At 45.9% G+C, this 14,556-nt stretch overlaps 1 protein-coding gene across 3 annotated transcripts; it reads left to right on the top strand.

Annotated features, from left to right (window-relative positions):
* The first annotated feature begins 3,499 nt into the window (after positions 1-3,499).
* LOC148827723 (RING finger protein 112-like) lies at positions 3,500-13,571 on the top strand. Of its 3 annotated transcripts, none has more exons than XM_088926182.1 (16): positions 3,500-3,517; positions 4,523-4,578; positions 4,732-5,002; positions 5,348-5,542; positions 5,678-5,800; positions 6,247-6,351; positions 6,447-6,497; positions 7,063-7,119; positions 8,099-8,185; positions 8,580-8,703; positions 9,181-9,293; positions 9,455-9,508; positions 9,756-9,827; positions 9,923-10,138; positions 10,353-10,559; positions 10,848-13,571. In XM_088926182.1, exons 2-16 carry the CDS (start codon positions 4,547-4,549, stop codon positions 11,226-11,228), a joined length of 2,088 nt encoding a protein of 695 aa, XP_088782308.1. In that variant the 5' UTR covers positions 3,500-3,517; positions 4,523-4,546; the 3' UTR covers positions 11,229-13,571. The 3 variants fall into 3 exon arrangements, with proteins under 3 accessions (XP_088782308.1, XP_088782310.1, XP_088782309.1); XM_088926183.1 differs by lacking the exon at positions 3,500-3,517 and adding an exon at positions 3,677-3,754; XM_088926184.1 differs by lacking the exon at positions 7,063-7,119.
* The last annotated feature ends 985 nt before the right edge of the window (positions 13,572-14,556 follow it).

Below are 14,556 nucleotides of genomic sequence, written 5' to 3'. Positions count from 1 at the left end.
CAATGAGTTTCTTGCAGGAATACTACTTGTGTTTTTAACCTCTTCAATCTATTCAATATCTTAGAGTGTTTGGTTATACTATTGACACCTTTATCATTCCATGTCACAATGTTGATAATTATCCATTAAACATAAATAAATACAGTGTAAGAGTGAGAAAGTATGTTTCAATGTTGTATATCCCAACCACCAAAGTGATGACTCCAAAATGCTGTCTCAAGCTCCCACCCTCCATTCCCCTTCCCTTAATGATCATGAAGCTGAGAAAAAAAGAACTTGCTTTTTACTCACCCAAGTCAATCATTATACCCGTATCTAAATGTATTCATTATTAGTGTAGTGGTTTGATGGGTTTACTGAGACAATTATTAATTGTAGCAGTAATCACAAGGTTGTTCGTTGGGGCTTTTAGAAAATCAATCGTCAGAACAACTAACAACGCACACACACGGGTTCAATACACGAAATACATTTATTAATATAAACTGTGCACCAAACATATACTAGTCTGCCTGGATACGAGCGGCAGACCTTACTGTGAGGGTTATCAATATACAAGGTATATAATCTCGAAGAGATGCAAACACAAAGAGATACACAACAGAGAATATATGTCAATATATATCGTTCGGTTACCAAATCGCTAATCAGTGTTATTACCCACTGTTACTCTAAACTCGGAAGTAAATACATTACTCATGAATTAAATTGATAACAACTTGTGTTGAGGTACAATTCAATTCTCGAGACGCAATGTAGAACATGGGGTTTACTTATCCACTGTGTTTGGATTTGGAATTTCCCAGCACGAACACCAAACCAGCTGACAGGCTCTGTTGCAGCCTCTGTTCCAGCGGTTGTCCAATGGGCGTTGTGTCGGCGTCCTCTGGCTACCGGCCAACCAGTCGAGGTGCAGCTCGGAGTAGGACGGGCGGAGGAATCTAACTGCGGCGCGCAGGGCAGTCGTTGCTCCGAGGGGATCTACCAGCAGTCCGGCTAGCTAGTAGAAAGTCTCTATGCACAGAGTGTGACCGCGAGTCTTCACAAGTCACTCTTTTGCCTGGGAAGAAACTGGTTCGTTCCCGGTCCAGCGCTGCTTCTGAATAAGCTATTCAGGTTGTCGACGAGGGTCCAACTGTAGGCTGCCGTTGATCAAGCGGAGCATTCACGTTGGTAGAATTCTGAGTACGTACGGGATCCTCGGCCTCGCGCTTAGAACAAAGTCCAAGTCCTTTTGCAGACAACAGCAGTTGTCACGTGATTGTCTCTGAGGATGCGCGAAGATGGCCAAGGAGAGCCCAGAACTGAGCTTGCGCTCCCTTTTTGATCAAGACCCAGATGTGTGCTGATTGGTTGAGAGTTTGGCGGGCATTGGAGACCCACGTGGTATTACCAGTCCCTGATTGGCTGGTCAAGGTGAGATATAAGTCACTTGCTCTTGACACTTAGGAATGCAGTCCAGATGTCCATTCGGCACTCCCTAGACTGATAGGCGCCAGTGGATGACCATTGATCATGATAGCCAGCCTTAGCTACTTGCATCCCCGTCTGGGAGCTTGCTTCTTGTCAAAAGAAAAACATCTTAAATCAGCTTGCCTGAATTCTTTCTCTGTGGCTGCACCACAGAGATGGAGGGTGAGATGGGGGCTCCTTTAGGAGCATACCAACGCTTAATTCTGTCTTATTAACCAGCATTGCCGCTACATTAGTATACAACTTCACAAAATAATGTACATAAACATTATTACATTTCATATCTTGAAACATATTGTACTCTGAGGGCAAGGCTATCTTTCCAAATTTCAATGTGTTGAAACAATACACAAAGCACATAAGCTGCTTTAACACAACATAGCACAACATAGACACAAGCAGAAGAGATGCATAACTCATAACAGACACAGAACAGCAAAGACCCGTCAAGGCATCCAAGTGCCGCAAAGTGGTAACCCCCAAAACCCAAAGTGCCACAGCATCATAAACCCCAAATGGACGCTGTGTATGACATCCCCCATCCACCCCTTCAGAAGATGAAACAAACACAGTTCTTCCAGACAGTGAAAAGCACTGCTGGAAGAAGGGCTGGCCAGCACAATAAAAGCTATAAAAATCAGTAATAAACTCATTAAGCCAGGCTGGTCTGGACCTGACTCTGGCTGGCCATGGAGAAGGAGCTATGGGTTGCTCCGTCACAGGAATGACGGCTCCACCGGGACTTTGACCTTTCGCCTGGGAGTCCAGAAGGGGCAGGCTCGGCCTCCACGTCAGAGTGTGTGGGTGCTGTCACTCTGCGGAGGCAGCTGGCGTGTCATCAAAAGAGAGGCAGAAGGTGGAGGGACCCAGCTACTCTGTGACCTGTAAAGGAGAAGACAAAAAGACTGCAGCTTGTGCTCCCAATTGGGCCTTCGGATTCACCTGGACAGCGATCCCAAGCAGCTTCATTCACCCTGTGCGACATGTAATTCCACCTTTCATGTGGCGCTGGTGTTCGGCCACCCTGCTGTGGGTGCGCGCCATTTTTGAGAGTCTGGATCAGGGGTTCCACACACCCGTTTGCCTTCAGGTTGTAGAAAACAATGCATATGTGTCAAATGCCTTGATCAGTCAAAAAAGACTCAAACTCTCCAGACACAAACTGCGGCCCATTGTTGGCGGTGATCAGGGGAGCCCAGTCAGCTGTGTGATTTCAGGCCAGTGAGATTAGAGCAAAGCACACAGATATGTGTTAGACAAACTGTGGTGAAGTTACTATAGTACAACTGGTACCTGTGTGGCTTTTCCTCTTATTACTGCGGTCTTACTGTAGACTTTTTCTTGGTTCAAGAGGCTGTTATTGCTATTCCTACAGAGAAATATAAAATCCAGTTAACATTGTAAAAATACATAACATGATCGATTCTGAGTGTTACATTGCTCTGATCTGTCAGTGTGTGACCAATACTGTGTGTTACACTGCTCTGATCTGTCAGTATGATTTATGTTTGCTTTCCAGTCGAACAGCATTCTAGCACTGTTGTCAGGGACCTCTTTGGTAATGTGGTGAGGAAAATACCCACACATATCTGTAAACAGGCCACATCATCACAGTACAGTACAGTAAAGCCCAAAGAGATCAGGATAAAATCACAGTGTAATGCAATAAAACCAAGTGATTTCAGGTAAAAACCCAGTCTGTGTAGTAAACCCAGTGAAATTATGACAAAAGCACAGTGCAGTAGAACCTATGAGATCAGAGTAAAAATGCAGTGCAATGACGTAGAACCTATGAGACCAGGGTAAAAACACAGTCCAGTGCAATGAAGCCCAGTGTAATTGGGGTATAAAACAGGTCCAATGCAACAAAGTCCAGTGAGATCAGAATTTAAAAGAAGACTGTCGGGCCGAAAGTAGAGTCTTTCATAACAATTTCTGTGAACCCTTCTGAGTGAGCAGCTCATAATTGACAGTTCTAATTTCCTTAAATGGAACATCTTTCACTTTCACTTCAACTCTGCTGAAAAAGGACCTGCTGCTTTTGGTGAGTAATACAAATTAAATCTTCTCATCCACACAGACAGGGATCAGGGGAGCCCAGACAGCTGTGGTATTTCAGTACAGCCCATTGAAATTAGAGCAAATCGTACAGATGTGTTAGACTAGCAGAGCTGAAGTTATTATCATCATCCAGGTGGGGCTGCACACTGGTGGCGGAGTGGGATTCCCCATTACTTGTAAAGCACTTTGAGTGGAGTGTCCAGAAAAGCGCTATATAAGTGTAAGCAATTATTATTATTATAGGACGGACTGTGTGGTGTTGAGTTCTGTGTGGCTGTTCCTCTTATTATTACTGTCTTACTATACTTCTTCTTGGTTCAAGAGCCTATTATGGCTTCAGAGAAATTTAAAATCTATTTAACACTGTGAAAATACTGGACCTGTATCTGAAACATAAATACATAGCAATGTGATCAGTGTTAAATATTGCTGATTTTCAGTGTGTGATCACTGCTGTCTGCTACACTGCTAAGTAAATGTCGGTGTCTGATTGTTACATTGCTCTCATCTGTCAGTATGTAATTGATACTGTGAGTTACACTGCTGTGGGCTGTCTGTGATTGATACTGTGAGTTACACTGCTCTGATCTGTCAGTGTGTGATCGATACTGTGTGTTACATTGCTCTCATCTGTCAGTATGTAATTGATTCTGTGAGTTACACTGCTGTGTGCTGTCTGTGATCGATACTGTGTGTTACATTGCTCTCATCTGTCAGTATGTAATTGATACTGTGAGTTACACTGCTGTGGGCTGTCAGTGATTGATACTGTGAGTTACACTGCTCTGATCTGTCAGTGTGTGATCGATACTGTGTGTTACATTGCTCTCATCTGTCAGTATGTAATTAATACTGTGAGTTACACTGCTGTGGGCTGTCAGTGATTGATACTGTGTGTTACACTGCTCTGATCTGTCAGTGTGTGTATTTATAAATGCTATCGTACTTGAATTGGTCCTTGTTCTTGTTTTTATCTTTGTCTAAACAGGATTATTGTGACTTGGGACAGTCAATGGGGAATTCTCAGTGCCCATCAGAAAAAAGGTATTATTATGATTTAAACTTAAAATCATAATAATGTGTTTAGAAGACAACTCAGTTCCAGGACAGCTGGTCCTGCCATCCAAGTCCTTTTCTGTCTTTGGCTGTGGATTGGCTGCTGACTGTGTCTCGGTCTCTCTCTTCCCTCCGCTCCAGCATGTCTTCGGCCTGCCTGATGTCTGAGCAGCAGCAGGAGGCAGTAGAGAGCTCTCTGCTTCCCGATCTCGAGCAGGAGGACATAGGAAGCTCCGTGTTGTCTGAGCCTCAGTGCTCCATTTGCTTGGGCAGTTTCTCCAAGCCAGTGATTATCCAGTGTGGCCACGAGTTCTGCCAAGACTGCATCGAGTCCTTCTGGGTCGACCTCGTGATCACCTGTCCCCAATGCCACAAGGTGTGTGAGCGTGCGAGCACAGTCAAGAGAGAGGAGGTGAGTTGTAGTATTGTTTTCTGCGAGGGCTGCAGGGTCACACAGAGGCTTCGTCTCTTTTTCCATTAGAAGCTTTCCTGACTGTCAGGCTACAGGGAACATTTTGAAACCCAGATACACTTGCTGGAGAATCCTGGTGTGGCAGGTGCACAGTGTACACTGTGAGATGGGTAGACTTTAGATGCCCTGTGCTCCTGGTGCAACAGCAAGCACTCTGACCTGGGGGATGTCAGAGAGAGAGGCCCGTCCAGTGGGCATCAGCACTCTGCTCCACACTTCCACTACCCTCTGTGTAAAGTTAAATGCCTCCTGGTCTCAGTTTTAAATGTTGTCTTCCACTTCCAGGGCTCTGGCAAGCCCATTCAGCTGGTCCATGTCAGTCCTGATGGCTCCCTCCTGTTGAAAGAGAATGTGCTTCGGCAGTGTTTCCTGCGCTCAGATGTGAGGGAGACTCCACTCTGTGTGGTGGCCATTGTCGGGGAGAGGAGGAAGGGCAAGTCTTTCCTCCTCAACTACCTCCTGCGCAAACTGTCTAAAATGGTGAGAGCACCCCACCCCCTCTGCTCTCTGTATAAAGCAGTGTCATACGGCCCTGACATCCCACCCCCACCACTCTCTGTGTAAAGTCCCGTCTTATGACCATGGTTGTGAATGCTCCCTTACCTGTGAACACAGGACATCTGGATGAGTGACGATGAGCCTCTGCGAGGGTTCGAGTGGCAGCCTGGAACTGAGACCATGACGAAGGGTGTGTTCATCTGGAGCCGGCCTCTGTTCCTGGAGACACAGGGGGGCAAGGCAAGGGCTGGGCAAGCTGGGAATTCATCTGTTGTAGGGGGCGCAACTGTATGACTCAGACAGGTGCAGGTTGAACTAAGTCAGAGAGTCTTTCACAGACCCTGCAGGCATCCTGAATAAGTAGGAATGAGAGCTCTACTGACCCTCACCAGCCCCTGTTACCCACTTGTCCACACTCAGGGCATCTGTGTGGCATTCTCTGCTCAGGAATGGGAAGGTTTTGGTGTATCAAATCACCAGACAAATAAGAGGAGGTCATTCCCATCCAGTCTGATTGGTACAGTAGTTAGTAGGCCATTGAGCCATTGGCTGGGCAGCTTGTTCCACACTCTCACCACCCTTTGTGTAAAGCTCTGTCAGCTCTGTGTTGGTACCGGAAGGGAAGAGGAGACAGATGACCACTGCATCTCTGATCAGAATATTCTGTTTTTGTCCCCTCTGTCCAGTTGGCTGTCTTCCTGGTGGACACTGAGGGATCCGTGGATTTGTTGCGGGAGACGGAACTGAGTGTGAAGCTGTCTGCCCTGAGCGTCTTTCTCAGCTCACATATGGTGAGAATTGCGTGGCCCTGTCCCACCTTCCTTGATGACTCTGTACACCTTGCTGTGCTCTGGAGAGGTGACGTCTCCCCTGTCCTCTCTCCCAGATCTTCAACGTTCATGCTGATGTGAAGAAAACAGACCTGGAATACCTGGAGGTACAGCACCCGGCCACGGTCTTATCCCCTGATGTGCCACACAGCACCTGCACAAGGGAGCTGTGGTGCAGTGGGGGGCTAAAGCCGGGAACCTCTCAGTGTCACAGGTCCTTCAACTGGGACTGTGGAGCAATTGCAGTGCTGGGTCTCTCTGACTGGGGTATGAGTTTGCCCCCTGCTGGTGACGTGTGGCATGAGCACAGCACTGCATGACTCGAGGTGCTGTTGTGTGTGATGCTCTGTGCTGCCTGGTTTTCCTCACAGGGCTATATAAATAGGCCAGTCCTATCTTTCCCCATGTGTGTCTGCCTGTGTATGTGATTGTATTTGTATATTTGTTTTATATGTGTATATTTGTTTTATATGTGTATCCATGTTTATTTTTTATGAGTGCCTGTGTCTCTGTCAGACTGTCTGACAGATTCAAATTCTTCTCAGGATTATTGGCATGAGTGGTAAATTACACTGTTGCCAAAACAGAAACAATAAACTACAGAACCTACAGTATGACTTTCTCTTTCTCTGTCTCTGACACACAGATGGCTTGTGTTTACTCTGTTTGCAGCTGCTGTATCTTGTGGCACAAAAGGGTGAAGGAGCCTTTAACCTGAAGCATTTTCAGGTATGAAATTTACTCTTGAGTGCAGTGAACACAAAAAAAGATCAGATCTCTTTTATCACCTGCAGACCAGGGCCTGTTTTAACTGGTTGCGAGGTGGGGAGTAGGGTGATAATAGTTCAGACAGTTACTGAGGTGCCAGGCCATGCAGAACCTTATAGGTGAGCAAGAGGATTTTGAAGTCAACAAGAAACCTGACAGGAAGCCAGTGCAAGGACTCCAGGACAGGGGTAATGTGATCACGTGCACCTGGTTAGGAAGTCAAGCTAGGATCTCTCCTAAATTCCTCAATTTTGATTGAAATTCCAGCACACTGCTATCCACAGATAGGGCTACTACACTGGCTTTACCTTAGTGTTACACAGGTGCAACATGACTTCAGTCTTGTTGTAGTTTAAGTTAAGGAAATTTAGAGTAACCCAGGGTTTTATATTAGAAAGTATAACTGCACTGCAGTTAGTGCAGAGACAGCCACTTCAGTGTAAGGCTTAGTATGGATGTAGATTTAAGTATCATCAGCATAGAAATGATAGATCAGACCATGTGATCTTTATAATTGACCATATAGATACAGGCAAATTCTGAATAGTATAGGCCCCAGCATCAGATAAGACCTGAACCATTGGAAGCAGTGTCAGAAACTGCAAACACAGCCACAGTCTCTGCAAACATGAGAAAGGAAGATATCATGGTTAACAGTGTCGAAAGCAGCCATAAACACATTGTTTTCAGCAGTACCAATTTACTAAGGCATGCAGTGTCCAATTGAGAGAAAGCAGATTTGCAGGCATCATAACAGCTGTCATAATTCACTCAGAATATTGGTTTGGCTATTTAATCTATTTCAATCATTCTCATGCACATTATTACTTGAGCTGTACTGTAGGACGGCAAGTTAGGCTCTTCAATCTATAGAAATCGTTAGGATTTCATGACTTTGTGAGGTGAGCTGATATGAGATCTTTCTCAATCTCTGATAAAGGGGTTTGATTTCCTGGTGCGGGACTGGACACAAACTCGGGAATTTGGACAGTCTGGAGGATTCCGACATCTGGAGAGAATCATCCAGGTAGGAGAAATACTATGGACCTTATATATATATATAACCCTGACCCGTGCTGAGAAAGCCAGAGAGATACTGATACTCTAGACCGGTCAGGAGCTACAACAGTGCCTCATACAGACAACTACAGGCCACAGACTAAAGAGAAGCAGTTCCTTCAGTCTGTCAGTGTGGGACACTCCTTATGGATTAAAAAAAGACTCTGTTCCTCCAGCTTGGCAGTGTGGGACACACCCCTCAGACTAAAGAGACTCAGTTCCTTCAGACTGTCATTTTGGGACTAAAGACTAAAGAAACCCCCTCCAGAGCCTGTTCCTTCAGGCTGAGAGCTGCATTATTTTAGACACAGAGGGATGGGATCCTACCCCTTTCCTGTCGACATGTCTGTCTGTGCTTTCAGCGCTTGGAGGAGTCAGGGACAAACAAACAGGTTCTGAGGATCCTCAGGGAGAAGAGGCCATGCTGCCACCTCATGCCCTTTCCTGGGGACCGACTGCTTTGGAGTCAACAGGGAACCATGCAAGGTAAAAACCGGACAGCTCCACTCCCAGAGCAGCTCCCCTAATCCCATTGACAGTTGTCCTGGTCAACCACAGTGAGGTAGTGTTGAGCAGCAAACCAGCTACAGGTAGCTTCCAGTGGTAAAGTGCTGCAGTGCTGTGAGTTTGTTAATGGCCTTAAAGCAGGTTACAAACAAGAGGAGGAAATCCAGCTTCTGTAGTAGATAGTAGCTCATTGATCTGAGAATCTGGATAGCTTGTTCCACACTCTCACCACTCTTTGTGTAAAGATGTGCCTCCTGCTCTCAGTTTCAATGCATGTTTTTACATTTGTTTCTGGTTGGTATTTACTGTTAATTTTGAAGAAATCCACTGGGTTGCATATGTCAGCATTTGTGAGGATTGTGAATATCAAATCCCCTAGTAGTCTAGTCTAAATTCAAGACTATAGAGCTTCAAGAGCTTTTGTTTACATTTGTTTTCTCATTGTGTTTTTCTGAGAAATGAATGAACCGTTTCAGCACTGCCTGAAAGAGTACATCAACCACATTGTCCAAGTTCTGCAGACAATACAGTCAACTGTGACAGGAAAGACACTGGCAGAGAAATTCAAGGTGAGATACTATTCACTGAACCAGTCAACAGCCATCAATACACCACTAGGGTAAAACACCTCAAAGATCATGGTAAAAACCAGTATAGTGCAGTAAAAATGTGAAGCAGAGACCCCACACTGCCCAGTGAAGCCACACTGAACTTGTTCTTGTCTTCACAGGAAGTGGCACAAGTGATTTTCACAAGCAAGTACAGAATATCCTCTCTTGCAAAGGTGTGTCCCTCTCTTCCCTGCTGACCCAGTAAACCTTTTCAAACTATTCTGTGCTCCTGTCTTCAGTTCCTTCAGAATACAGAGACTCAGTTCCTTCAGCTTGTCGGTGTGGGACACTCCCTTCAGACTTAAAAGACTCAGTTCCTTCAACCTGACAGTATAGATTACTTCTTGAAATGTATGTTTCATTCCAGAACACCTCTATCAATGTCAGTTCTATCGGTAACCCCTTTGCTTCCTCCTCCAGCTCATCCAGGCCTTCAGCCAGCTCACTCTCCTGCAGGTGAAGCAGGAGTTCACCATCTTTCTGAATAAGCAGGTAACAGTGTGTGAAAGAGAAAGAACGTGACAATGGAATTTGTATTAGGGTGTTTGAGCTCCTAGGCTTGTTGACCTTGCTCCCCCTTTCTTCAGAGAAGGTTCATGCACGACCCCACACAGGGAATGAGGAGGAGTGTGAAACAGAAAGAGGAAGAGCTGCTGGCCCGAGTGCAGGGTGAAGTCAGACCGCAGGATTTCCAGGAGCTCTCAGAGATCCTGGGATCTGAGTGTAAGACATTCCTGAAGGAATACACTCACCTCATCATCATGAGGGAGAAACAGGAATTCACCAACTTTCTGAATGAGCAGGTGAGTGTATACCTGTATGTATGAGAGAAAGAGCGTGAGAGTGTGTGTGAAACTGTGAAGGTGTGAGTGTGTGTGTGTTTGAGAAACTGGGCTCCACTGGGGTATCTTCTGCTTGTTTCTGGAGTGTCTTTGGGTGGGCTCCTTCTTGTTTCTGGGGAGCCCTGAGCAGTTCAGAGGGCGTAGTCTAAAGTGACCTTGCACTCTGTTTCCTTAGAGAAGTATCATGCACAACCCCACACAGGGGATGAGGAGGACTGTAGAACAGAAGGAGGTAGAGCTGCTGTCCCATGTGCAGGGTGAAGTCAGTCAGCAGGACTTCCAGGAGCTCTCAGAGATCCTGGGCTCTCAGCGTCAGAGGTTCCTGAAGGAATTCATTCTCCCGCAGGCGCAGCAGGAATTTGATGGCTTTCTGCATAGGCAGGTAAATATATGATTGTGTGTGAATATAGATGTGTTTATAGATGTGTGTGGGAGTTCACAGGCTTAATTGGGGTACCTCTTGCTTCATTCTGGGGTGTCCTGATGGACACTCCTTGTTTCTTTGTGTACATTTGCATTCTGTTTGTGTCTGGGGTGTTCTGGCATAGGCTCTTATGTCCAGGGTGTTCTGGAGTAGTCTTCTGCTTGTTTCTGGGGTGTACTGGAATGTTCAAAAGATATATGGAGCTATCCTTTACTCTGAAGTGTACTTACCCCTCATTTTCTGTAGAGCAATAACATGCTGAAACGTCCAAAGAAGATGAGGGAGATGTTGGAGGTAAAGAAGACAGAACTGCTGGACTATGTAAAGGACAAAGTCAGCCAGCGGGAGTTTGAGGAGCTCTGCGAGTACACAGCCACTAAGAGTGAGAAGTTCCTGCAGATCTATCAGATCAAGTTTGGCCTGACTGTGGGCTGTGTGGTGACCATACCTGTGCTGACCGTGGCTGGGGGTGTGGCTGGAGGCGTGGCTGGGGCCTTCTTGGTCGGGGGCGCTATAACTGTGCAGGCTGGGATCGCCACAGGAACTATAGTCGGCACTATGGCCAGTGTATGGGTGGGTAGAGCAGCTTCAGCCGTCTACGAGCAGATCAAGAGGAACAGGCCATAACAGTGATACCTATCCTCTCAAACACTGAGCCACGGCTGGTGAGAGAGGCACTGCACTCTTTATCTTCAGGTGTCCTGCCTTGACTACGGCCACAGCTACAGGGTGCACCAGTGCAGACAAGGGAACCACTGTGTGGTGTGCAGATGGGTGAACGCCAGGGGGTGCTACAGCAGAGTTTTCAGTAACGGGGAAATATCCACCAGTAGCCATTCCTGGTGCTGACTCTCTGTCCACAGTGTCCACAGAGCCCAACATTCCCCTACAGAGCAGGATTCACTGCATGGTGGGGTGGGTAGGAATCCTCTGGATTTCTCTCCTGCATTCAAGAGCCAAGTCTGCTTCGCCTCTTACAGAGACTCAAAACCAGAAAAAGCCCTTAAACATTTTTCTTACTCACTGGTGCAGAGTAACTCCTCAGGTCTACAGTCTTAATTAGTGCAGGTTAGCTCTTCTCAGGTCTACAGCTAATAGGAACTATGAGCCTGCCTGACTGGTCTTTGAACTCTAGTGCAGACAGGACTCCTTGTGTACTTTGTGTCAAGCTGATTGTGACTTTCAGAGATTTAAAGTGATATTACATATCCCGGTCGTGTTATTTCAATCTGATTCTGTGTCAAAAAATAAATTTCCCATCAACTTTGAAATATCACTATGCTTTATCATTAAGGTACGACTACATTCTACCTACAATCATTCTGTTTACATTTTTGAAGTTTATTATTGTCACGCCCAACATCCCTCCCCTAGCGGGTGCTCCACTGCTCCCGTTATTAGTCCTGTGATTGTTGCTAAGCTCCCCAGTTGTACCCTGTTATGTGTACTGTTATTTAAAGTCTAGCTCCTCCAGTCCTCAGGGCTCAACATGAGGGTAAGGATGTCACGAGTCCTACCTAGCTCCAGGATACCCTACGTCCAGCTCCTGAGGATCTCGCTCCGTCACCCTTGGACCTCCATGTTTTGTCTGTTCATGTTTTCCCCCTCCCAGGGATTTTAACCTTGTCGCGTCCCAGGATAGATTACTTGTTGATGGACTCCCGGACTCTGCCCTGACCTGCCTTTGGACCGTATAAATATATAGTTAGTTTTGTGCAAAATATGCTCCCCAGTGGGCAAAATATGTAGAATATACGTCAATTAAAGGCATACCTTAGATGTATAAATGTGGTCCGTACTATAATTGGTCTAGAATGAAATTCTAATATACTGTAACGCATACAGCCGACAGGTGCTGTGTAAGAGCCGGCTTACCAGAGCGGTGATGTCACCGCCCCTTCCCTGTGATAGCAGGACTACAGCCCCCGGGCTGTGAAGAGATCTTTCTTTAGCTCACCAGGCTGGGTCCCTGTTGAGTAACACGGGAGTCCTGAGTTCAAGCCCCCCACGGTGGGGGGCCGACCTAATGTGGCTAGGGCGCCCACCAGAATCCCGTTGCGTTACAATATGTATATTGTTATTCGTCAATTAAACATCTATAGTGGCGAGGCTTAATAAAATACAGGAATTAAGTTTTCTGCTCCCTTGCCAGTGAGGCCCCATCTCTCTCTTCATCTCTGTGGTGCAGCCACAGAAAAGCTATTCATGCAGGCTGATTTAAAGATGTTTTCTTTTGATAAGGGACAGCTCCCAAATGGGGATGCACTTAACTAAGCCTGGCTATCATGATCAATGGTCATCCATTGGTGCCTATCTGTCTACGGAGTGCCAGATGGACATCTGGACTGCATTCCTAAGTGTCAGGAGTAAGTGATTCATATCTCACCTTGATCAACCAATCAGGGACTCGTAGGGCAGAGTAACCCTCGTGGGTCTCTGATGCCCATGAAACTTTCAGCCAATGAATGAGCAGAAGTTCCTCCAGGTAAAAACAGGCAACACAGAACTTGGAAGGAGAATTCCAGGGGTGTGAGACAATTCCAACACGTAACGACCCAGGAGCAGAAAGGCTTCCAAGGGCAGGACATTCTCGCAGTGCGCCTCCTGACCATCCTCAGTCTCAGCCCGGACAACCACGGAAAGGCCAGTGTGTCCCAGTGCCAGAACTTTCCTTCGTTCTAAGAGTCTAGAGCGGAGGTTGCCAGAGAGTAACCAGAGGATCCACCCGAGGTTAGCATCAGAAGCAAGCCTTGTGAACAGGTCGGAACTGTGGACAGCTGAATCACTATTCAGAACTAGCGCTTCATCAGGAACGAACCGGTCCTCTTCCTGACTTGCTGGGACCCAAAGTAATCTTTTCTCCTGTGCACAAACTTTGCTAGTTCAAGCCAACACTAACTAGCCGGTCAGTGAGCATCAGCAGCGCACCGTCGCAAGCCGCACAGCACAGCCTGGCACGGAGCCAGAGAGCCCGCAGGAGATCTGAATCCCCAGAGATTGGATGAGTATTCAACTTCAATGCATTACAGCTTGAGAATTCAATTGTTATCCCAACCAGTTGATATCAATTTAATTTCTAAGAGTTATGTACTTGTTTTGAGTATCCAATGTAGAAGTTATAACCAAGTTCATTTACGAAACGGTCTAAATGAATGATATACCGAACGTATGTCCTCTTGATATGTGTAACTCTTTGTAACTGAATGAATATATATCTTTTGTATTCTGATTACCCTCTCGATAAGATCTGTTAGGTTTACATTTTTTATGTATTAATAAATGTATTCTTGTGTATTAGTACTTGTGTGTGTGCGTTGTTTGACTTATACCGCATGGTTGGATTCTAAAGCCATCAAAAGAATCATTTTGTGATTTACGGCTACAATTAATAATTGTCCCCGTAAATGCCCAAACCCTACAGAACTGGTGCCTCGTGAGAGCACACTACATCTCTAAGGCGATTACATGTTAAATTTTCAAGTCACCTTCTTTACATGAAATAACAGCCTGGAAATGAGAAATGGCTTTTATCTGGCACTTTCCAAGTCCAACAAGTTCAATGTGAAGCACCTTACAGGCTCAATGGCTTCACATCTCCTAGGGAAAATGTTGATCAATCAATTAAATTCGCAGTAAAGTGCTGGAAATATGACTCTCAAGTACTGGGAAAGATGATTATTTTGAGCTTACTACCCGGGGCCTGCTCTAGGTTCTCTCCAGCTCCCACCAAACAATTTGTTGTCCGGCCCCTCTGAGAATATTTTGTTGCTATTTACCCAGATTGTTAGGAAATAGTAGTGAGGACCCTATGCAGAAAACCAGGGCAAACTCCAAAAGTCGAAAGAACAATCCGAGGTCCAAAAACTAGCCGGTGCAAAAGTACAAATAACCAGAGGCGGAGCCATAAACTGTGAGGAAGCCGAGAGTTGAAACCAGAACAAGAGCAAAAGTACCA

Source organism: Atractosteus spatula, chromosome 10 (assembly GCF_055471065.1).
Source record: "Atractosteus spatula isolate fAtrSpa1 chromosome 10, fAtrSpa1.hap1, whole genome shotgun sequence".
Taxonomy (NCBI): Eukaryota; Metazoa; Chordata; class Actinopteri; order Semionotiformes; family Lepisosteidae; genus Atractosteus; species Atractosteus spatula.
This window is presented reverse-complemented; position numbering and strand designations above follow the sequence as displayed.

Bases quoted from the DNA above. Each gene is read 5' to 3' on its own strand.
- LOC148827723 (XM_088926182.1), top strand. From the start codon at position 4,547: ATGGGGAATTCTCAGTGCCCATCAGAAAAAAG. The intron at 7,120-8,098 runs GTATGAAATTTA...TCTCTGATAAAG, and splicing joins TTAACCTGAAGCATTTTCAG to GGGTTTGATTTCCTGGTGCG. The intron at 9,509-9,755 runs GTGTGTCCCTCT...TTCCTCCTCCAG, and splicing joins GAATATCCTCTCTTGCAAAG to CTCATCCAGGCCTTCAGCCA.